Raw genomic sequence first — 22,897 nt, 5'->3', positions numbered from 1 at the left:
TTCCCAGGGAACTCAGCCTGCGACAGCCTGGCCCAGAGTTGGCTTGGGTAAATGTTGAGATCTTTGCCCTGCTGACTCTCTCTCCTTACCTGCAGAGGACACAGATTAGCGGAAAAGCCTAGTAACACCCCAAGTAGCTCTGGGATTGGGGCTGCTGAGAGCCCAAGGACTGGGTGGTGAGCAAGAATCTGGGAACTCAAGAAAATGTGCATTCCTATACCCCAAAAACGGCTGGGGCATCCAGGTAACCTATAAAGTTTTGTTTCTAATGTATGAATGCTTGTAATCAAGAGTTTATAATTTGGAGACCAAATCCATAAAAGAAATACAAGCACTGCTTTTTTGGAACTGCTCTGTCTGATATGGTAGCTGCTGGCCATGAGTCACACACAAACTTAAGTTGGTTTATGTATTAGTCTGTTTTCACTCTGCTGATAGAAACATAACTAAGACTGGGTAATTTATAAAGAAAAGCAGGTTTAATGGACTCACAGCTCCACATGGCTACAGAAGCCTCACAATCATGGCAGAAGGCAAAAGGCACATCTTACATGGCAGCACACAACGGGGAATGAGAGCCAAGCAAGAGGGGAAACCCTTTATAAAAACATCAGATCTTGTGAGACTTACTACAATGAGAACAGTATAGGGGGAACGGCCCCCATGATTCAATTATCTCCCACCAGGCCCCTCCCACAACAGGTGGGAATTATGGGAACTACAATTCATGATGAGATTTGGGTAGGGACAGAGCCAAACCATGTCAGTTTATAAGTAAAATTTGAAATTCTGTTCCTCAGTTGAACTCGTCATATTTCAACTGCTCAATAGCCACATGTGGCTTGTGGCTACCACGTAGACTTATAGAATATTTCCATCACTACAGGGAGTTCTATTGAATGGTGCTGATTAGAACGTTGAATTGTAAAGGATCTAGGAAGGTGCGAACTGTATTCTGTGCCAACTTTCCCCAGAAGGCTCCTCAGATGGATATGCATAGAGAGTGAAGCAAGATAAGTACCACTAGACTTTCAGCCCCCGCCCCTAAACTCCCAGAACTCTAGCTCAGCATGTGTAAGGCTGAATTCCATGCACAACTATTCGAGACAAGTCACAATGACCCAGAACCATGCAGGCCTCTTGGCTATGACCTCCAAAGTTAAACCAGAGTTAGATATCAGGGAAAGACAAAAAAAAAAAAAAAAAAAAGGAGTGAAAACAGCAGGGAACATCAGCTCCAAAACCTAAGAAAGGAAGAGCTTCTCCTCTCAGAATCATCTGAAGAGGCCCTTCCATGTACCCCAAACATATTAGCTCTACGTGGTAACCCCAACTCTGTAATCCCATAATCCAATCTATGACACAGCCAGCACCAGAACCAGGGCAAAGAGATGAAAATAAGGGGATAGTAATACAGTATAGTAATGTCACCTCTATGGCCTCCCCTCCACCCCAACAGCAGCTCTTATCCTATTCTTGGGCCCTTCTTTCTCTCTACATCCAACATTCTTGCAGCATCCTCCTTTTGGATGTGTGTTTTCACACACCTGAAATGAATAGAAGAGGATCTGATCATAGCAAATGGAAAGCAGGGTTAGGCTAGACAGGCGAGTCTTTTGGTTCCCCTCAACAATTTCAATACATTGTACTCACATTGTATTTATCTTCAAAGCTCTGAAATGTTACTTTTTAGACACTAAGTACATAAATCTTCCTTTAGAGACTGTTTGTGTCTAAATCACATTTTTATTGGACACAACTGATAAATTAAAGAGCTGCTTCTGCTGCTGCCACCACACTGAGGACCTCAAACACTGATAATTTTCTGCCCTGAAACTCCTTTCACAATATGCTACACTGTTGCCAGTAAATAATAGTCAGGCACTTTCTACTCCTACACTTCAAACACCTAATGCAAGTTTGCATCACACATACCTGTGCAGACAGCAAACCCCCAACACTTACCAAGACAAACAGCCACATACAAGGCCAACTCGCCTGCACAGGTTGCACAGAGTTAAACAGAAAACCCCCGAGTCAATGAAATGTCATTTCAGAGGCATTCCCCCCAGCTCCCACAGGACCTCAGTATGGGACCCCTGCCTTCCAATAGTGATAGCATCTCATGTTGGCTGGCATCAGACTTTGCAAACTTACTCAGAGATTGTGCATGAATTATTTTATCTAATTAAACTTTATGTTAATCCTCAAGGCAGGTATTACCATCTCTGTTTTACAAATGAGTGTACTGGGGTCAAAACACTTAAATAGTTTCCAAGGGTCATATACCTGGTGAGTGGCAGAGGTGGAACTCAGTCCAATATCTGCTGGACTCCATGGGGCTTGAAGCCTGTTTCCCATTAAAGGAGTACATCAGAAACATAAGATAGAGATTTGGAGGCTAGATATTAGGAAGATTGCCTCGGCTAACATACACAATACAAAAAAAAATTCACCTCACCTCTTCCATGCTGTTGTATTCAACTAACCACAAGAAATATGGAAGGAAAGTAAATTACCAGATCTATAGCCAGTCAACAGATAGCACACAAGAACAGGTCCTGCTTCCCTGAGAGGTTGTGCTAAGTGGCAATATTCCATCTCCCAGCTCCCATCCCAAGCCTACTCATGTTCTCCTGCCCTGACCCTTCTATGACCACTACAATCCACACCAATGCTCTCCAGACCAAGAGCTCTCAAACCTTCATGTGTAAAAGGTCTTACAGATTCCTGGCCCACCCTTAGAGATTCTGACTCAGTAGGTTAGGCTGGGCTCTAAGAATTTGCATTTCAAACAACTCCCCAGATAATGCAGACACTGCCAGGCAATGGATCCCATCTGGGAGGCACTGGCCTTGACTCTGGTAGGACTTTCATCATACAACATGAACTTGGTTACTCGCTCTGTTACTCCATCCTGGTTCCCAGCCACCTCCCTGCTGCCCTCCCCATCTTCAGAACACCCATCCCCCAAAATCCAGAATCAAACCCAGTCACTGTTTGTGACTGGTGCTCTGAGTATAATAGCCTCCCATCTTGTTCTGGGCATAGCATACTTGCCTTGTGTGCCTCGGTACTTAGAAGTGGGCTCCTCTCTCAGCCACCATTCTCTATTTCTTACTCTAATACCATTCTACTCCAAGTTTCTTGTAAAGCTGGGGCTTTTCTTCCTTTGGCTAAGACTCCTCCCTGGGAATTCACTCATTCAGTCCTGAATGCCAAAGTAGCACCTACAGGACTTATACCTGCTGACCCACGTTATTGATGCCAGGTATCTGCCTGCTCTGACATCCATGTCTTACCTAACCCAGATTCTCCAACACTGAGCTGTTTCTCCCAGCTGGATTACTGAGCACCTGTTCTTGTTCCTCTTCCTCACTGCAGCAGTTTGCCTGGAAGCTGACCTCAGATTGTCTTTGGAAAGAGGAATCACCTGCCATATTAAACTCCCTTTTCAGCACCTGGAACTGGGACAGTTCCCCTAGAGGACCCAGAAGAGGCAAGTCCAAACAATGCCCACTTTTCCCTCGCTGTAAAAAGCAGGCCATGCCTCTTACTGAGATAAGGTAGTTTGTCTTATATATTGTTTTTCCCCCTGCAATGAATCCTTGCTGATTTCAGTATGGAAGTTAGGATGCATGAAGTGTATATGTCAGCAGCATTAGCCTGCACTCTCTAGGTAGCCTTAAATGCTTAAACATTAAGCAACAAGTAATTTGAGCCCTTGCCTGGTTGGCACCTGGAAATATATCATCCAATTTGGAAAGCAGAATACCTTTTAATATCCCCTCCAGTACCCAACATGGGGGTTCTCACAGAACAGACACTCCATGACTATTGAATGAACAAATGAACAAATGGATGAAGGCAAACAGTCGGGTTGTTCTCCCAGTTCTCCTTCATGGTTTGGTGTCCATATCAGTGTGCTCAGCCAGAATAAAAACACTTCCAATCTGCAGAAGCTGAGAGAGAGAATGCCTCCGGGCCAGACTTCCAACTAATTCCCAGCACAAAATTGGACCTGTGCATTCAGATGAACTGTGGCTTGAAGACTGCAATTACACCAGGTTTTGTTCAGGACGTGGATGTCTTTAACAGAAAAGGCTGTACTGTACTCCCTCCCACCTCTACTCCAGATGTCCTCCCTTCCCTCCCTCTAGGTCATCTCAAAATAAACTCTCCCTCTTATCCATGTAGAGGGCGCCCTTGTATACAGCAGCCATGCTACAGTGCATTTTCATCACTGACCCCCAGCCAGGCCAGCTATCTAAGTAGGTGGGACCCACAGCTGCACATGCATATGTATTTATTATTATTATTATTATTACTATTATTATTATTATTATTATTATTATTATTACTTGAGATGGAGTTTCACTCTGTCACCCAGATTGAAGTAAAGCAGCATGAGCTCTGCTCACTACAACCTCCCCCTCCCAGGTTCAAGTGATTCTCCTGCCTCAGCCTCCCAAGTATGGCATATGCCACCATGCCCAGCTAATTTTTGTATTTTTAGTAAAGACAGATGTTTCACTACGTTGGCCAAGCTGGTCTCGAACACTATCTCAAGTGAACTGGCTGCCTCATTCTCCCAAAGTGTTGGGATTTCAGGCATGAGATACCGTGCCTGGCCCAACGTTCATAATTTTAAAGCATCTCCATGTTACCTGTAATTCCCTTGCCATCATTCCTTGGGGCAGGCCTCCTGAAAAATAAAAATGCTATCTGGGGAAGGTAATCCAAGAACACATTAACCCCCTAGCTCAAGCATATTCATCAAATCAGTGAGCCTGTTCTGCAACAGAAACCTGAGGGAATGAGAGAAAGAAGAGGTAAGTTTTGACAGGCAGGAAAGTTGCGAGGGAAAGGACACGTCCTGGCATGAGTTACTTCTGCAAGAGCAGATCTTGGTGTAATATCACTTAAGGGGTTTGGGTTCTCTGCCCGGCCTGGTGCATAAATACCACCAGAGCTCTGGGAGGACAGGCACGAGGCAGTGGGTATACTGAAGGGTTTACAAGGTTCTCTGCAGGGGCTGGGTTGGGGAAGAGACACAAGGAATGGTTTGCAAAAAGCAAAGACTTCAGGATTTAAGGCAACCTGTGATGACACGCTGTTGGCTGAGTTTTCTTGCTACCAAACTTTTCCACTTCTGGGGCAGTGTGGGGGGTGGTGTCTTGCTAGTGATGACCCCCGTGGATGCCAGTCTTGCAAGCAAGAGGCAGCTAACAACAGATTGCACACAGTAAGAGCCTCACACTGGCTGAGCACCAATGCGGATGTGGGAGAAGGAAAATGGCTGATGCTGCAGGGGACCTCAGCTTCTAATGTCTGGGATGTTTACCTCATTAGGCTGTTTTCCATAACATCAGCCAAAAACATGAAGAAAAAAAATAGCTGGAGGCACCCCACCAGAGCTCAGGCCTGGATTCTGAGCCCTCACCCTCGGATTCCTCTGAGGTCTGAGATGGGACCTCTAGGCAGCCCTTCCCACTGGCTCGGTTACCTCATCTGCAAAGGAGCCACAACAACACGGGAGGGGCTCCTGGGAGGAAACGCCAAGTCGCCCTCTGAGCAGCATTACAGCCGACTGAACAAAAAGAGGTGCTTACTGTTGTTATTACTGTTAGTTTCATCCCAAGCCCTTTGGTCCACAGCATTCACCTTCTCATAACGAGGATGGCTGGGGGAGGTGGGACCAGGAGTCTAGGCAGCTCCTAGGCTGAGAAAGCCAGAGAGTTCTGGGTGGGAAGAAAGTCCAGAAGGTGGCCATTCTACATTGGAGCAGGCTGGGCTAGGACTGGACAGCTCAGTCCACTGGGAAAGGGAAGGCAGGTGCCATCAGGCAAACAGCCAACACAAGTTCAAGGTGAGAAGGTTGATGCCAGTGGGGAGGGCAGGACCCAGGGTGGCTGGAGAGAGTCTAGACAGCACTAGGGACCCTGGGGTTCAGGGGCAGAACCCTCTAATGCTGGAAAGGGAGAGGGTGAGGAAGAGGGCATGGGAGAGGCCAGGTGTCGGGGGCCAAGTAGGGCTTGGCCACGAAGCATAAGTTAAGAGTCGTGCTCCAAGATCCACACCAGAGCACCAGAACATGCTGGGCTTCCTACCATACACCAGCCTGGGGTCAGGACTGGTCCCCCAAGACTGAGCCAACCCACAGGCAGGGGTGAGAGATCAAGAGCTGTGGGGATAGGGAGCCACGTGTGTCATCCACATGTCTGCAGTAAGTGAGACAGTTCTGGATTTTTACTTCTTGTCCCTCCTAGTGGTATGGACACTAAAATGTCCCTGCTCATCCACAAAGTCTTGGTCTCCTGCCTCCCTTCCTCCATCTCCACTCCTCCTTTCCTCCTCTTCCCCTCTCTTCTCCCTCCCTCTGCCGGCCAGGCCATACCCTGCTTCAGGATGGCTCCTTGGCACTAATGTTCTTTGCCCCAGGGGTGCAAGGATCCACTGTGCTGGCGAAGGCAAGGACCCCCAATGCTGTAGATGAGGAACCTGTTCTGCCTGGTCCTGGTATGTGCTCAGCTTGCCTGAGGCAACAGCCACAGGGCCTACGAGTGAGCTCATATCTGTGTGTCTGGCGGGTAGCGGGCAGGGAGTAGGCAAGTCTCGGAGGGGAAATCGTCTCTCGCTCTTTCCCGCCCTGGCCAGCTGGAAATGTGCTGTGTGACTTTCCAATGTACTTAGTTGAACCCTCAGTCCTGACAGAAAAAAGCTTCAAAAAACACCTCTGGGTTTCTTGGCTCTCAGCATCTCGAAAGACAACAGAGAGCATCTGATTGCAGGAAAGTAGAGCCCCAGCTCCCTGATCCTCGCTGCCAGGGGCAAGCCACTGGGAGAAAACAACCTCCATCTTGAAAACACCAAGCAGAATGAGAACATCTGAGCTCACATCACAGTGACTCCACGTCTCAGGGATCTGACCCTGAGGAAACCTTAATAACAGCTGCCCACAGAGGCTCTGCCCAGCAGATCAGCAGATCAGGGGGCAAAGAAGACCCACTTCTAATACCTTCCAATGGGCGTCTGCCCTGCAACCTCAGGCAGGCTCTGCTGCTGCCGTGCCCTCTGCCAACCTCCCTAGGGTCCTCGCCTGGGGCAGCCAAGGCCCAGCTCCATGCCATTCCAGTTCCTTCCTGGGACGGACGTACTCACCTCTCAGCGACATCTTCCCATCCCCCACTTTCTCAGCCTCTTTCCTCTGCCATAGCCCACCCTGGCTGCTCAGGTCCTATTGCAGACCCCCCACTCCCGATCAGCCACCTTCCCTTGCTATGCCAGTGGGCAAGGCCCAGGCCCCACCTGTGCTGAAAGGGCAATGTCTGTGGCAGGGAGAACAAGAGCAGGGGGGCTGGGTATGGCCTCAGGGGCTCCTGGGGGTTGTGCGAGGACGCCAAACTCGCCAAACAAGCAATGCTACCATAGACTGAACTATGGGATGTGAAAAGCCTATAGGAACATATTCTAGTGAAAGAGTGAAGCAGTTCCATTTAAAATGCCACCACTTCCCCTGACCGTGTCAATCGGATTCTGTCATATTTAAAACGTAAACCAGACAGTCCACCCAGGAGCAGCACCAGCCCAGCTCATCTCCTGTGGCTGCCTGTCCCCTCCTCACTGGCCAGTGACACTTGCCTGTCCCGCTGTGTCCTGGAGGCAGCCAGAGGATCTGGGTCAGGCACGCAGCTCACCCTTGGAACCCACAGAAGCAGGACAAATGCTGTTCTACCTTGCTCCGCACTGCACCCCAGGGCAACGCACCACACTGCAGCCTACCCAGGGCCGTTGGGACCTCAAGCCAGACGGTGGGCAGGTAGGAAGGCAGATAGGCTGACCAGGCCTGGGTGGACTAAGCACACGGATCCCAACTCCAAAAGGAATTCTGCCCTTTCCCAGGGCCAGCAGAAAGGCACCCACAGTACCCACCAGCAATCACCTACAAAACCAGAGTGAGAAACCGGTCACCAGTTCACCCAGACAACTCAGCATCTGAACCTCATTAACAAAGACCACCCCCTTCCCCAGCCCACACACAGAAACACACACACACACACACATATACACACACACAAACACATACACACACACACAGACACATACACACACACATATACACACACACACAGACACATACACATACACACACATACACACACAGACACATACACACACACATACACATACATACACATACACACACACATACACACACACATATACACACATACACACATACACATACACACATACAAATACACACACAGACACATACACACACACAGACACACACACACAGACACATACACACACACAGACACACACACAGCACACACAGCGACACATACACACACAGACACATGAGCAGCAGGGCACACGAGACACACAGCACAGAGCACCACACATCACACCATACACATCACATACATACACATACTAGCACATACACACACATACACACACACAGACACACACAGACAGCATACACCACAGGCAGACACACACCACACAGAACACATACACACACACACAGACACACACATAGCACAACACATACACACACATACATAGCACATACACACATACATAAGTAGCACACACATACAACACATACACAATACACACACATACACACACACATACACCACATACACATACACACATACACACAGCATATATACACACATAATACAGCACACAACATACACACATACACACAGCAGCACACATATCACCACATACCAGCACACAGCATAACACAGCACACACACATACATACACACACACATACAACACAACAGCACAGCACACAGGCTTCATCCTCTGGCCTTTAGGCTCGGCCTATGGAGTTTACTTCTCTCTTACAATTAGATTTGTAAGCGCTAGTGGGCCTGCCAGAATCTTCTATCCTTTCACCTCCTAGTCACCCAACCATCAAGGTGTGATGAGCACAGCGCGCCAGCAGTTAAGGCTCCCCCATTGGTAGGCCTTACTTTTCAAAAAACCGCAATGTAGTTTTAAACCAAACTGTGCTTTTTCCCTACTTGAAATTTATTTGCTATATCAATGGTTGCTGATGAGGCCACATGCAAATTCTGATGAAAAGTATGTAATTTAGGCCAGGTGGGCAGTGGGGCTCACACCTGTAATCCCAGCACTTTGAAAAGCTGAGGGCAGGTGGATCACTTGAGGCCCAGGAGTTCAAGACCACCTGGGCCACATGATGTAAATGCTGTCTGTACTGAAAATACAAAATTAGGCCAGGCAGGCAGGCCACATGCCTGTAATCCCAGCTACTTCCAGCCTGGGCAACAGAGCAAGAGCGGGGTAAGAGAGAGAGAGAGAGGAGAGAGAGAGAGAGAGAGAGAGAGAGAAAGAGAGAAGAGAGAGAGAAAGAAAGAAATGAGAGAAGAAGGCAGGGCAGGCAGGCAAGAAAAATATATAATATCAAGTTTAACGAAAGTCCAAATATTTGCCAGAAAGTGTTTCAGGAAAAGAATCAAATTTCCTTCCTTTGGCAAAAACTATCTAGCAGGAAAAATTACAGAATCCAAGATGTTATGGCCAAATTATAAAATAATAACCAGGCTGGGCACAGTGGCTCACACCTGTAATCCACAGTGGCTCATACCTGTAATCCACAGTGGCTCACACCTGTAATCCCAGCACTCTGGGAGGCCGAGGTGGGTGGATCACTTGAGGTCAGGAATTCAAGACCAGCCTGGCCAACATGATCAAACCCTGTCTCTACTAAAAATACAAAAGTTAGCCGGGCATGGTGGCACATGCCTGTAGTCCCAGCTACTCAGGAGGCTGAGGCAGGAGAATTGCGTGAACCCAGGAGGCGGAGGTTGCAGTGAGCCCAAGATTGTGCCACTGCACTCCAGCCTGGGCAACAGAGTAAGACTCCATCTCAAAAAATAATAACAAAGATGATAACCAATCTAGGATGAAATGAGTTAATTTGATCCCACTTAAAGAGGACAGAACTCTCAAACCAAATAAAGAAATCAGACTGTGATTTTTTTTTATTTCCAGTATTTGATCAGGAGTTTGCTAATGTTTAATCATTTCTGCTTTATTTCAAAGGGGGCTTATGTGCCTACTTCCCACCTAATGTCATCAATATCTGACCACTGAAAATTAAAATCGACACTTCCTATGCTTCCCCTTTTGCCAGCATTCCCAATTACACTTAGTACCAAATTCAGTTGTGACAGATGCTCACCTGCCCTCTGGCTAAAAATAACTGTCATCGATGTCAGAAATGGCAAATGTTCCCTCTCTCTGCTTAACAGCCCATTAGGCGGCTTTGTGAAAGAGGCAGATGAATCCCTCACCAAAAGGTGGCCTCAACTTCACCCACACCAAGTGCCCGAGACCTTTTCATATATCAATCGTTGAGATGGCTTTTATCAGTTAAAAATAGATCTGTCACCCCAATTCACAGCAGAGGCTGCACACTAGATTTTGCAGAACCCAACAGCACTACAGTTTGGGAATAAGAACCTGGAGACACGCAGGGCTCAAAGAAGACCCGCAAACCTTGGCATTATCCTCTCCTCTCTGTCTTTGCCGATGCCTCGTGACGTGTTTCCAGCGATGCCTCCCTAGGTAATCTCTTTGAACTCCAAGTTTCTACAGTGTGTGCAGTCAAAAGAGTTCTACCAGGTTTCCCTTGAAGAGTCTCTGTGCAATTTACACTAAAGTAATTCTCCTTCTTGCTAAAAAATTTCCAAATTATCTTACTTGCTTAAAGCAATTCTACTATATTGTAATTATTACATTGCCTTGTAATGACTTGCATTATGAATGTCTCTCCCCATCCCCCACCCTCCTCCACCGGCGAACTTGAGCTCCTTAAAGAACCCTCTGTGGCCTCGGTGTTCACTGGCACAAAAAGAAACAGGGTCACTTTGGTTAAATTGAGTTAATTTGAACTGAAGCTGCTATGTCAATAATTTCTTCCTTCTTAGATTCTGAATCCTATTACGACCCCCGTAACTTAAGTTAGATTTCAGTGGTTAATCAACAGGTCTTATCAATCTCGAACATTCCTTTTAGGCTCCTAAGAAGGGACTATATGAGACTAATACATTGTGGGAAATAAGCAGTTATTGTATATTTCTACATTTTAGTCCTTACATGTCTACCTCCAAAAGGAAATTAATAACCCTGATGACTAGTGTCTCCAAGGCAAATATAACATTGAAATTAAGTATGTGGTATGCTTAGCTCAATGCCAGCACATGGAATCCTCTTTGAACATTAGCTCTCCATCCCCATGTGCTGCTTAGTGTCTCTAGTAATGGATAAAGCTTATAGGGAAAACAGCCTGGTGAATGCTGTCTCATCCATTGGCACCTGCTCCATCATTTCAGGCCAGGAGTATTTAGTGACAATCATCTGGACACGCAGCCACAATATACTTCCTGACACCAGTGAATGATTGTTCTGTTTAATTTTACTTGTCTCTTTCACCTCCCACTCCCACCCCAAGCTGTGGTGGTTTAACTAAAGCCAATCCCAAAAAAGATAACTAAGTGGGCCTAATCCACAAAAAAGATAACTAAGCACCTATAAGGAGAAGAGAGATGTTTTCCACCTACAGATCTACCATCTTCAAAGTTTACCAATTAAGGGATCTTTACTATCAGGAAACAATAAAAGAACCCTCCTTTACATATAGGTGCCGACAGAATTTTAACCTTTCAAAATCTGGTGAAAAAAGATGGACTATGAATGCATGACAAATCAACAGAGGCAGCATGAACTTGCTGACAGTAAGAATGTGTCAGCTTGAGGAACTGTCCCCGCAAGAAGGAAAGCTCTCCTGCCACAGACAGGCAGTGTATCCCAATGGAGGAGAAGAGTAAAAATAGCCAACAAACTCTGTTTGCTTATTAACTAACCCTCTCGTTGTCATTTAAGTCTCTGAGGATCCCTGGCCAAGAAATGCCCTAACCAGTGCACATAGATATTCGGATCTTTGCTGAGGAATTGCACATGAACCAGGGTTCCAAAACCTATCATTTAAGGGTAAACAGTAGATTTAAAGACCACATCCTACTTCTTAGTGACCCAACCAGATGCACATCTCCAATATGATGCATCCTGCAACCACCAGCTGGTCTCATCCTTTACAAATGCAGCCCAAGGGACTAACAGGTTACCACAATAATATTCCAAGCAACTTGGAGACAGGCTGGAATTATTAATAAATCCCAAGAGTTGGTTCAGTCAGGTAGGTGAAATCTTACATGCCTACCAGGGTGGTGAAATAAGGTAACTGTCTAATTGCTAGTCATTTCTGTAGTTTTGATGGTTGGTTTGTTCTTTAATCTTAGAAGCAAACTCCCCAAATTTATAATGCAATCAAAACCAACTGAGGCAATTCTGACCCAAAGGTATTGGCACTTTACGGAACCATCTCAATGTTCTGAGACCATCCAGAGATCCCAGAAGGAGGCATATCCAATCCTCTGATCCCTCCAAAGGGGACCTCACGGCACAGTCACAGCCACCAAGACTCAGGTGCACTTACGTAGGGCATGCCACTCGTCCTGACGGATGGTCTTCGTGATATTGAAAGTGAGGTTCCTGGGGATGGTTGCTGAGGAGTAGTGGTATTTGATGTACGTGCATCGCTCAATTTCTCCTGGAAGAGAGAGACAGGAAACAAAATGTAAACGAAGCAGCAACCACATCTGGACTAGTTCTGGGATTAATTTTTCCATCCTGAAGAAGACATTTCATATTGGGCCTGGTGACAACTACAGAAAGACAATACCTTCAACTCAAAAAGAGCAAGAGAGTAGAACTACAATCACATAGCACTGATTTAGATGGAAAAATACATCTTTGGGATCATGCAGAGGTGGGAAGAACCAATGTTTAGGCTGACAGCAGCTTGTCTAACATTCCCAGGAAAATCAACTTCCAAGTCAAGAGAGGAAGTTTGGCATCAAAAGACATCAACAGTTTCCATCCAGGGACCAGCAGAGAGCAGGCTTTGTTAAACCTTAATGATATCATTTGTGCTCTGAGCACACACAATTTTCTGGAATGGTGAGCTGGGGGAATGGAGTGGGGGGGGCCTCCATCCTCTCAATGTCATCCTCCCAACCTCACCTCTGAACACAAAGCACTCAGATTAATCTGGGTCTCTTTGAACTAGTCTCTTTTCAGGTTTCTTGAACAAAATTTTGATTTATTAACAGACTTAACACCAATCAAAGCATGCTTTACTAGTGGATTGTCAAAATAAATCTCAGATTGTCAAATTTAGATCTTAGGGCAGAGATTCTCAAAGTGTGGTCCCAGGGCCAGCAACATCAGCATTCCCTAGGAACTTGCTACAAACGCAATTTCTCAGGCTCAACCCCAGACCTACTGAGTCAAACTAGGAAGTAGAGCCTGGCAATCTGAATTTACATCAGCCCTCCAAGGATTTTATTACACACTTAAGTTTGAGAACCACTGCCTCGGAGAAACTAACAGAATTGCCAGTGCATTAATGCATAAATCCACCCTGTTTGCAAATTCCGAAAGGAAGGCACGATGGGGAGCTCTTCCCCCATTACTTTTGGTTTCTTGCAGCCATATCTATTGACACTTGCTCATCTGGGGGATATAAAGACTCAATGTCAGAGCATTGTGAAGAATCAGGAAAGGGGTGATTTTAAAGGTTAGGGGTTTTAAATTTGGTTTTGCACCTGAATGGATTTTGATGGTAATCCATTTTGCACCCCACTGATTTTCAATTTATAAGTGGTGGCACATGATTGAATTGTTTGACCCCTCGGCCCACTGTCAGCAGGGAACCTGCAATTGGTGAAGTGCAATAATTTAGACAGTGCCTCATGAAACTGATGCCTTATTGTAAATCATATCTGGACAACTGCCCAGTTGCCAGTTATTGGCGGACACTCCTCCAGTGGGACTGACGCTGTCCAAGAGGCACATTCTAGAGAGTAGTATGCGCTCTTCCTGCATCTTCCATTTTTCGACTTTGCTGCCTCTTTTCCTTTAGCCCACAAGCATCCTGAAGCCTCTCACATGCCCCCAGCATTCCCCTAAGCACACCTCCTCCTCATACCTTCATCCTGTCATCCTCCTTCCTTAACTTGCAAAACTTGTTGAAAAAGGAGTCTACCAGCCAGTCTCCACTTCCTCCATTCACATTCACACCTCCAACCCCACATGCTCTAATTTCCATAACAATTTCCATTAATAGCATCACCTCCCATCCAGTCTACATCATAAATCCTGCAGTCATTGCGAACGCTGCTTCCTCCTCAAGGGTGCCCCACCTTCCTGACATCCAGCTGGTCACAAAATTCTGCCAGGTCTACTTCAGAAATGTCCCCGGAGTCTCGCACCTACTGTCTATCTCCCCTCCTCCTGTAGTAGTTGTCCTGATACAGTCAACAACCACATCGCTTAAGGACTTATGAGATAGGAGGGACTCGCCAAGGCTGTAGACCACTGGTTTCCAACTTTACTTATGCTATGGTGCACACACAGAAGATGTTTACAAGGCACCCTGGAGTGAACAGATGGGGCTGCCTACAGCTCTGTCCAGGCTCCCAGGGCACTGAAGAAGCCAGGGTTTCCAACACACCTGGAATCTATTTATGGGTTCTGGACTTATTCCACCGGTGGGAAACTCTGTTATGGATATCAACTCATTTAATCATTCAATCCGTTCTACAACCAAATTAAGTAGGCATTACCATCCTTATCCTTATTTTTTAAATTTTTATTGATTGATTTGATTGATTGATTGATTGATTGATTGATTGAGACAGAGTTTCACTCTTGTTTCCCAGGCTAGAGTGCAATGGCATGATCCTGGGTTCAAGCGATTCTCCTGCCTCAGCCCTCAAGTAGCTGGGATTACAGGCATGCACCACCACACCCAGCTAATTTTGTATTTTTAGTAGAGATGGGGTTTCTCCATGTGGGTCAGGCTGGTCTCAAACTCCTGACCTCAGGTGATCTGCCCACCTCAGCCTCCCAAAGTGCTGGGATTACAGGCATAAGCCACCGCATCCGGCCCCTCATCCCTATTTTTTAATGAGAAAGTGAAGGCATGAGGAGATTAAATGACTCACTGAAGGAGGTAGCAGTGCCAAGATTAAAATCCAGGACTGTCTAACCAGAGTCTCCTCTACCAGGCCACCCTCCCATGTGGAGTGTATTCTATAAAGGAAAATGTGATAATGTCACACCCCATTCACAGGCCCTGTGTTGACCTATTTACACACAGGATTAACCCCACACTCCTCAGGTATAAAGTCCCAGCTCCCTTCAGGCCCCAACCTTCACATACCCCAGGCTCCAGCCAGGTGAACCTCCCACCTTACCTTGAATATGCCATATCCACTCCTGACTTAGCATTTATTCTCCTTCCTGCCTTTCTTTCCCTTAGGATGAGCAAAAACCTACTCATCATAAGAGATGGCTCAAATGGCAGCTACTCAGCAAAGCCTTCCTTGCATCTAGATTGCACCCCAGCAGCAGGCATTCCACCAGCAGTTTCCCTGCTTCTGTCCTTCCTGCAGCAAACACACTCCTGCACTGTGATTTATCTGTTTACATGCCTCACTCCCCAACTAGATTATGAGTTTCTCAAGGGCAGGGATGTTGTCTTACTCATTCATCTTTATCTTCCCAGCACCTAGCACAAGGTAAGCACCAATAACATGTGCTTTGAGGAAAGAAATGAATAATACGAGGTGTTCTTTGTAAGACTGCAGTGGGCAAAGAATCCAACTGCTTTTATTACATGCAAGGAATTAAAATAATTGAGGCAAATTAGAATCTAATGAATTAAAGGAGGCGATTGTTACAGAACTCTGTGAGTCTATAGCAAACGCCTCTTCCCTGCCTGGACAATACAAGGAGAGACTTATTAATCACAGTGAGGTAGAAGAAAATGGCGTATGATCACAGAACATTGTCTCAATGTACTTGGTAAATATAGCCCCAGGGGCATCTAGGTCAATGGTTTTGGGAGAAAAAAAAAGGAATCAAAGAAAGAGGAAAGGAAGATATAAAGTATAGAAGGCTGTAACAAGAATACCATCATGCCTTGGACATGTGCAGTTGCGCAGGTTGTGTCCTGCACAAGGGCACTTCCCAGGGACACCTGGGCACTGAAATTCAGCTGCTGCTCTTTTGGCCAAGATTTACACCCTGCTGGGGGTTGCTGGGGGCTGCCCTGCCAGATCTGCCTTTGTCTCACTTGCACAATGCTGCCTTACGAGCTAGCAGCAGCCCTACCTACAATAATTTCAAGATTCAACAAAACACCTCCAAGACCCAGCCTTGGGACACAAAACCAGGTCCCACTGGGAATGGCCAGATTGGTGACTCACTCTTGTGTGAGGAAAGCACCTGATTTCTTAGCTCAGGTCAGATTCTCTCAGCCTCAACAGAAACTCAACAAGTTGCCACTGGTTCCAGGCAGGCTGGAGCCAGCTCCCTTAACCTCCTCCAACCGCAGCCCACCCAGCCAGAGAGGGAAGAGGCCCTTGACCTTCAGCAAGAGCAAGAAGCCAGCCCACAGGCACTGCAGGTGACTGGCTGGGTAGTCTGCCTGGAGCAGCCACCACAGCCCCGCTGGAGGCCCTGGCTATTTGCTTTGCCTCAGGGATTGCAAGCATCCTGCCTCTGACAGCAATTAAATTTGAAAGATTCAAATATTGCCTAAAAAGAAAAGCAAAATATTTATCCATGTGTCTGCAGGTCCTGTCAGTGTGCTGGGCTTTTGTAAATACAGGAACCATCTGGGCACCAAATAAGTAGGCCCAGAATGTGGGCTTCCTAATACAAACAGGTTTTCCTGCAGCACACAATGCAGAGGGGGCTACCTGGAAGGCAATGGAGAAGTTCACGGCCTTCCCAGCAAGGAAGGACAAACTTTCTTCACCAAATTCCTGCATCCCAGCCCAGAGCCTCCGTTCTCCCTTCAGAAGCCTCAGGTAGGGGAGGACTGGCTGGTTGAGACCCCAGGGGTGGCTCCTTCCTGTGTCCCCTGTGGGAGACTTATTTATTTATTTAAAAGAGACTGGGTCCCACTATGTCACCCAGGCTGAAATGCAGTGGCACAGTGATAGCTTGCTATAGCCTGGAGCTCCCGGGCTCAAGTGATTCTTCCAGCTCAGCCTCTGCAATAGCTTGGACTACAGGCACATGCCACCATGTCCAGTTCATTTTTTTTAATTTTTAGTAGAGATGGGGTCTCACTATATTACCCAGGCTGGTCTCAAACTCTCAGGCTCAAGTGATCTGCCCACCTCAGTCTCCTAAATTACTGGGATTACAGGCATGAGCCACCACACCTGGCCTTTTCTTATGTTTTGTAAAGATGGGGTCTAACTATGTTGCTCAGGCTGTCTCTGATTCCTGTGCTCAAGTGATCCTTCCACCTCTGCCTCCCAAAGTGCTAGGAGTACAGGCGTGAGCCACCACCCCCGGCCTGGTGGGACACTTTAAACCCTCAGTCATGCTCTGCCCTCTGAGCTGGTGACCCCTCCTGCCCATATGTCAGGGTCACAGCAAGACAGAGGTAATTAAGAAGAGTTTCAAAAAAGGACTATTTAACCCAATAGCAAAAGAACAACCTGATTAAAAAATGGGGAAAGGATGTGAACAGACATTTCTCCAAAGGCAATGACATTCAAATGACCAACAGGAAAAGATGCCCAACATCACTAATTATCAGGGAAATGCAAATTGAAACCACAAGGGGACATCATCTCATACCTGTTAGGATGGCTATTATCAAAATAAATAAATAAATCATATTGGCGAGGAGGTGGAGAAAGCAAAACCCTTGCATGCTATTGGTGGGACTGTAAATCAGTGCAGCCACTATGGGGCTCAGTATGGTGGTTCCTCAAAAAATTACGAATGATCCAGCAATCCTACTCCTGGGCAAATACCCAAAACAATTGAAATCACTATCTCAAAGAGATATCTGCACTCCCATGTTCATTGCAGTATTATTCACAGTAGCCAAAACATACAAGCAACCTAAATGTCCATCAGCAGATGAAGGATAAAGGAAACGTGTACCCATGCGATATCCAACATTGCAACCCTACAGTGCCATATAATCAGTCTTTAAAAAGAAGGGAAGCTTGTTGCACGTGACAACCATAGATTAACCTAGACATTGTGCTAAGTGAATAAGCCAGTCATAGAAGGGCAAACACTGCATGATTCCACTTATATGAATTCTCAAACTAGCCAAGCTCATAGAAACAGAGAGAAAAACCATAGTTGCCAGGGGCTGGAGAGTGGGAGAAATGAGGAGATGTCATTCAACAGATAAAAATTTCAGTCGTGCAAGATAAATAAGAGATCTGCTGTATAACATTGTGCCTATGGTTGATAATACTATTATACACTCGAAAATCTGTTAAGAAGGTAGATCTCATGTTGAATGTCCTTACCACAATAACAACAAAACAGAGAGGGCAATTTACAAAGACAGAGTATGAAGAGACCAGTGAAGGATGGTGCAAAGGACCCAGGGCTGGCAACAGAAGCAGCTGGTATGACCCCAAGGCCTGGAGGGGCAGAGGAGGAAGCTGTTATCAGGACCTGGCAGGGGTGGCCATATGGACAGAGATGATGCAGCCTTTGGTGGAGAGTCACAGCCAACCTCTGGTGAGGTGACAGGGAAGAAACACCCAACCTCTCACTGCTCCAACCTTCAATCTCTCGTCAGTTCCTCCCAGTAGCACAACCCAAACTAGAAGCCAGAGGGTAGGTCAGTCTCCAGGAGCTCAGAGCAGATGCAACAGGCAGAGGCCAGGTTGGACAGGCAGACAAAACATCCAGTTCATTCCTCTCTTTCTCCAGGGCTCTTCCTCTCGCATCTCCCCTCACTCTTCCACTTCCAAATGCATCACTGTAGTTTTCGCTTAGTCCAATGCTAGCACATTCTTCCTTCCCAGAGCTCCATGGTGGCAAAGGGAGACATGGGGAACCATCAATGGGAAGAGACTGTTCCATTACTTTTTCTCCATCTCAAATCTTTTAAGACCCAAGCATAGCATGACAACTCACATCAAGTACTAAGTGTGGTCCCTGCACATAGTAAGTGCTTAATAAATATTATTCTTATCAGTTGCTGTCCTAAGACTAAAGGGACATGAACACAGGAACTCAGAAATGATATTACTGAAATGTTTGCATCATGCTATAAACACAGATCTATGTCTATCAAGTATAAATTTTCACACACAATATCCCCAGGAGGCTGGTGGAACAAGAGCTCTGATGTACGGAAACAGAGACCAAGGAAGGGAGGGTGCCAGAGATGGCACAGAAACTGCATGCAGTGACACTGAATTCTGAAGTCTGGTCACACCTACACCAATGCCAGCAGGCAGTTTTTCTCCCACATGTATCAGCTCTCAGCAATCCAGGGCTTCCTAAGTACTTGTCAAAGAAGTCTATCACTCAAGGTAATATATATTAAGCAGGGCCCTTCTAGGCAGAGTGGTTTTAGAGGCAATGCTGGGACCTAACTTCAGCCCATCTAAAATTATCTTCCCTAAGCAAATGCTGTAGTACTTTATATCTCCATTAGAGAGTCATTCCTTTGGATCAAACATTGTTCTCCTGGACACCCATTGCTAAAGCTCTTATAAATAAGTCTGAAGGGCTGAGATCCCAGATCCCCTTCCTCCAGATGGAGGGCCCCTCAGCTACAGAGGATCCCTACAGAGCAAAGATGCTGAGAAGGGATGAAGCACCCAAGGCAAAGGCAAGGCCCTTAACTACTCACAATGGCACCGGGACACCTGGTGCTGACAGGGTGGCCGAGGAAGAACTGGAATGTGGGAACTGTCTCCCCCCATCACTTCACAAGTGGTGAGATGGGATTGGAATGTGATGGCCTAATGTATTTAGGAGAGGTTGGGTTAAACAAAGTATAAAATGGCTTCCTTATTGCAGGACTTTAAGAGTTTTTAATACACACTATGACTCCCCCAAAAAGGGACCGTTACAGCACATTTTCCTAGACTCCCTTAATCCCACATCCTTTTTTATTCAAAGAAGAGTTTCCAGCACTAGATGGAGTTTATCAAAATCAGAAACCAGGCCAAGTGCTGTGACTCAGCCTACAATCCCAGGATTTTGGGAGGCCAAAGTGGGAGGATCGCTTGAGGCCAGGAGTTCAAGACCAGCCTGAGCAATAGATTGAGACCCCGTCTCTATAAAAAATTGTTTTAAAAATTAGCTGAGTGTGGTGTTGCACACCTGTGGTCTTAGCTACTCAAGAGGCTGGGGTGGGAACATTGCTTGAGCCCAGGAATTTGAGCTTCAGTGAGCTGTGATCACACCACCACACTCCAGCCTGGGTGACAGGGCAAGATCCTGTCTCTTAAAAAAAAAGTCAGAAGCCATTTCTTTTGTTTACGTTCTATTCCAGAGCCAAGCACATCAATGAGCACATAGGAAGCCCTCAGTTATATTTGGATGGGTGAAAAATAGATATCAAGGTCTGCTATTTGATCAAATGATCTTCTAGGTAAATTAAGTAATGGCTCCAAGTGTCTGCCACTCTCTTCTCCAAAGCCATATCTGAGAGCTATCAGCAAAGCCATACCACGGTTGAATTCCCACCCACAAGCTGTGTTCACACAATGCCTTAACATGAGTCTGGAATCTGTGTGGACAAAACTAGTGCAACTGCCCTCAGTGTCCTGTGCCACATCCCCTCTGCTCACCTCTGATTGCAGCTGAAGCTGCAGTGGACTCCCCTGGGCAAGCCAATAGTGCCCACAGCAAGCACCCAGCAGCCCTCCCTGCCCCCACTCCCTTCCCAAGTCCACTAAGCCCACGCTGAGCAACTACAGTAGAACAGCTCTTAACCAAGGGGGTGACAGGGGTGACAGATGGAGAGCAGCAGCCCCATCCTTTGGGAGAGTAATTATGAGATGCTTTCTGCACAGTTCCTCAGAGGGTCCCTCTGGAATTGAACCTCACAGTAGTCACTGGCTCCCTCACCTTCTTGACTGGCTTCTTCCTCTTTCCGGTCTCACACTTCCAGCTCCTACACACCTGCTTCCCTCAGAGTCCCCGTCACAAGCTCCACTTTTGGGAGAACCCAAACTAAGAACAGTGACCTGGAGGAGTGTAACAGACATGGTTTGCATGCTTGAAAAAGGAACTGGTACAATTTAGTCTTGTGGTTGCTTTGAAGGGTCCTGTGGGCGCTGTTGGATGAGGCAGTCCCTCTCTTCCTTTGGGTTCCCCCGAGGCCCTTTCCTCTCTTGGTATTCACCTCTCTACAGGCACAGGATGGACTCTAGCAGTCCAGGACACACTACTGGACCACTTCTGAGAGTCCGTGTGTTTCCTCCACCCCAGAGCTCCCTTTTTTAAAAAAAAAACAAAACAAAAATCTATTCAATGCCTACCACATGCCAGAGGCTCCCACATTATCCCATGCCGTCCTCATGACAACCCCAGGTGGGGGATATTCTAGGACCAGCCCTGTTTGACTAAAGAGGCCTCCAGGCTTTCATCTGTGCCAGCCAGGGGAAAAGCTGGGATGCAGATTCTGGCCTCGCTAACCCAGGTCTGTGCTTTCCAGCGTGTGTGCAGCAGTTTCGGACACCACGGCTATAAGGATTCACTGTTGGATGGAAGATTTGTTGGGAACAAGAGTTATTTTTGCAGCCACAGTGCCTTGTACATGGAAGAAACTCAATACATCCACTGATGAGGAAAGAAAGAAAGGGAGGAAGGAAGGGACACTGTCCATGTCCTGTATGTTGCTCACCTTTCCACGGTGACAACGCTTGGAGTGGGAGACCACATGTGGGTCTCCCAGTGACACATGCTGGCCTCTGCCTACTACATTGTCAGTCTTTAGGACTTGATGCTGTCTCACCCAATGGGCTGACAGTTCTTAGACTTTCTAGCCCGAGGCCTGGCTAATCCCCTGCACTTAATATATGGAAGATTAAATCAAAAGTAGAAAGAGCACATGGGAAAAAAACCACCAACAAAAAAAGACAAAACCAGTTAGAGCTTTAAGGCTCAGGCTTCGTCTCCTCTTTAAAGAGCATTTTCTTAAAAAAGAAAAAAGTTAAAATAACATTTTAGCAGGGAGATTTTTCTTTAGCACATTAGGAAGGCCATTTATCAGATGCATTCACATTATCACATTGGATTCTTTAGAAGACCACGAGAGGTGGGTGGAAGAACACAGGAGTCTAGGGGCTTAAAGATTGGAGATTAAAAGGAAAACTTTGTCAGTGATGAAAGGGACAGGAAGCAAACTAGGAATATTCTGGGGCTTCAAAGTGGGCAAACCATGCTGGTGGTTCCCATACCCCCCACAGCCCTGTCCCCAGCTGGGGCAGAAATGGGAGGGGCGGAGAAGGTACACCCTTGGCAACCTCCATCAAGACCGGCAATGTTGACAGGAGCTCTCCCTATTTAAGAGGCAACTCTTCACAAAGGCTTATTTCAAGAAATCTCCACACCCCACCTCCCCCACGTCTTCTCTTTAGCGCCTTCTGCTCCTCCCAGATGTTCTGAGCCCAAGGATTTGCAAGGCTTATAGCTGCTGCAGGCCCAGCCAGAAAGAAGGTTTTATTTTCTTCATACTGAGGAAAAGTGTTATCTATGTTTTTATTTTTAATGCTTTCAAATGCATTCCATTTTGTATGCTTTGTTTTTTTGTGCTGCCTTATCAATGTGGCCTTTTAATGTTGTTTTGTATGCATTGCATAGACTGAGTCCTAAATATTTAATTTCTTTTCATTCTATGTTACATAAATGTTTGTTATGAGAGGTGCTCAGGGGACCTTCCTCGTTACACACATGGAATTTCATTTTCAAAACCTGTCACCCACCC

The 22,897-nt window shown here is 46.4% G+C and overlaps 1 protein-coding gene across 1 annotated transcript in view; it reads right to left on the bottom strand.

The window, feature by feature from the left end:
- TMEM178B (transmembrane protein 178B) overlaps positions 1 to 22,897 on the bottom strand; it is a 407,053-nt gene that overhangs the window by 254,803 nt on the left and 129,353 nt on the right. Inside the window, exon 2 of the mRNA XM_017891080.1 lies at positions 12,548 to 12,661. Within this exon, the coding sequence (XP_017746569.1) occupies positions 12,548 to 12,661 (114 nt within the window). The remainder of the gene's footprint in view (positions 1 to 12,547; positions 12,662 to 22,897) is intronic.

This window comes from Rhinopithecus bieti, unplaced genomic scaffold (assembly GCF_001698545.2).
Source record: "Rhinopithecus bieti isolate Rb0 unplaced genomic scaffold, ASM169854v2 scaffold_20175, whole genome shotgun sequence".
NCBI lineage: Eukaryota > Metazoa > Chordata > Mammalia > Primates > Cercopithecidae > Rhinopithecus > Rhinopithecus bieti.
This window is presented reverse-complemented; position numbering and strand designations above follow the sequence as displayed.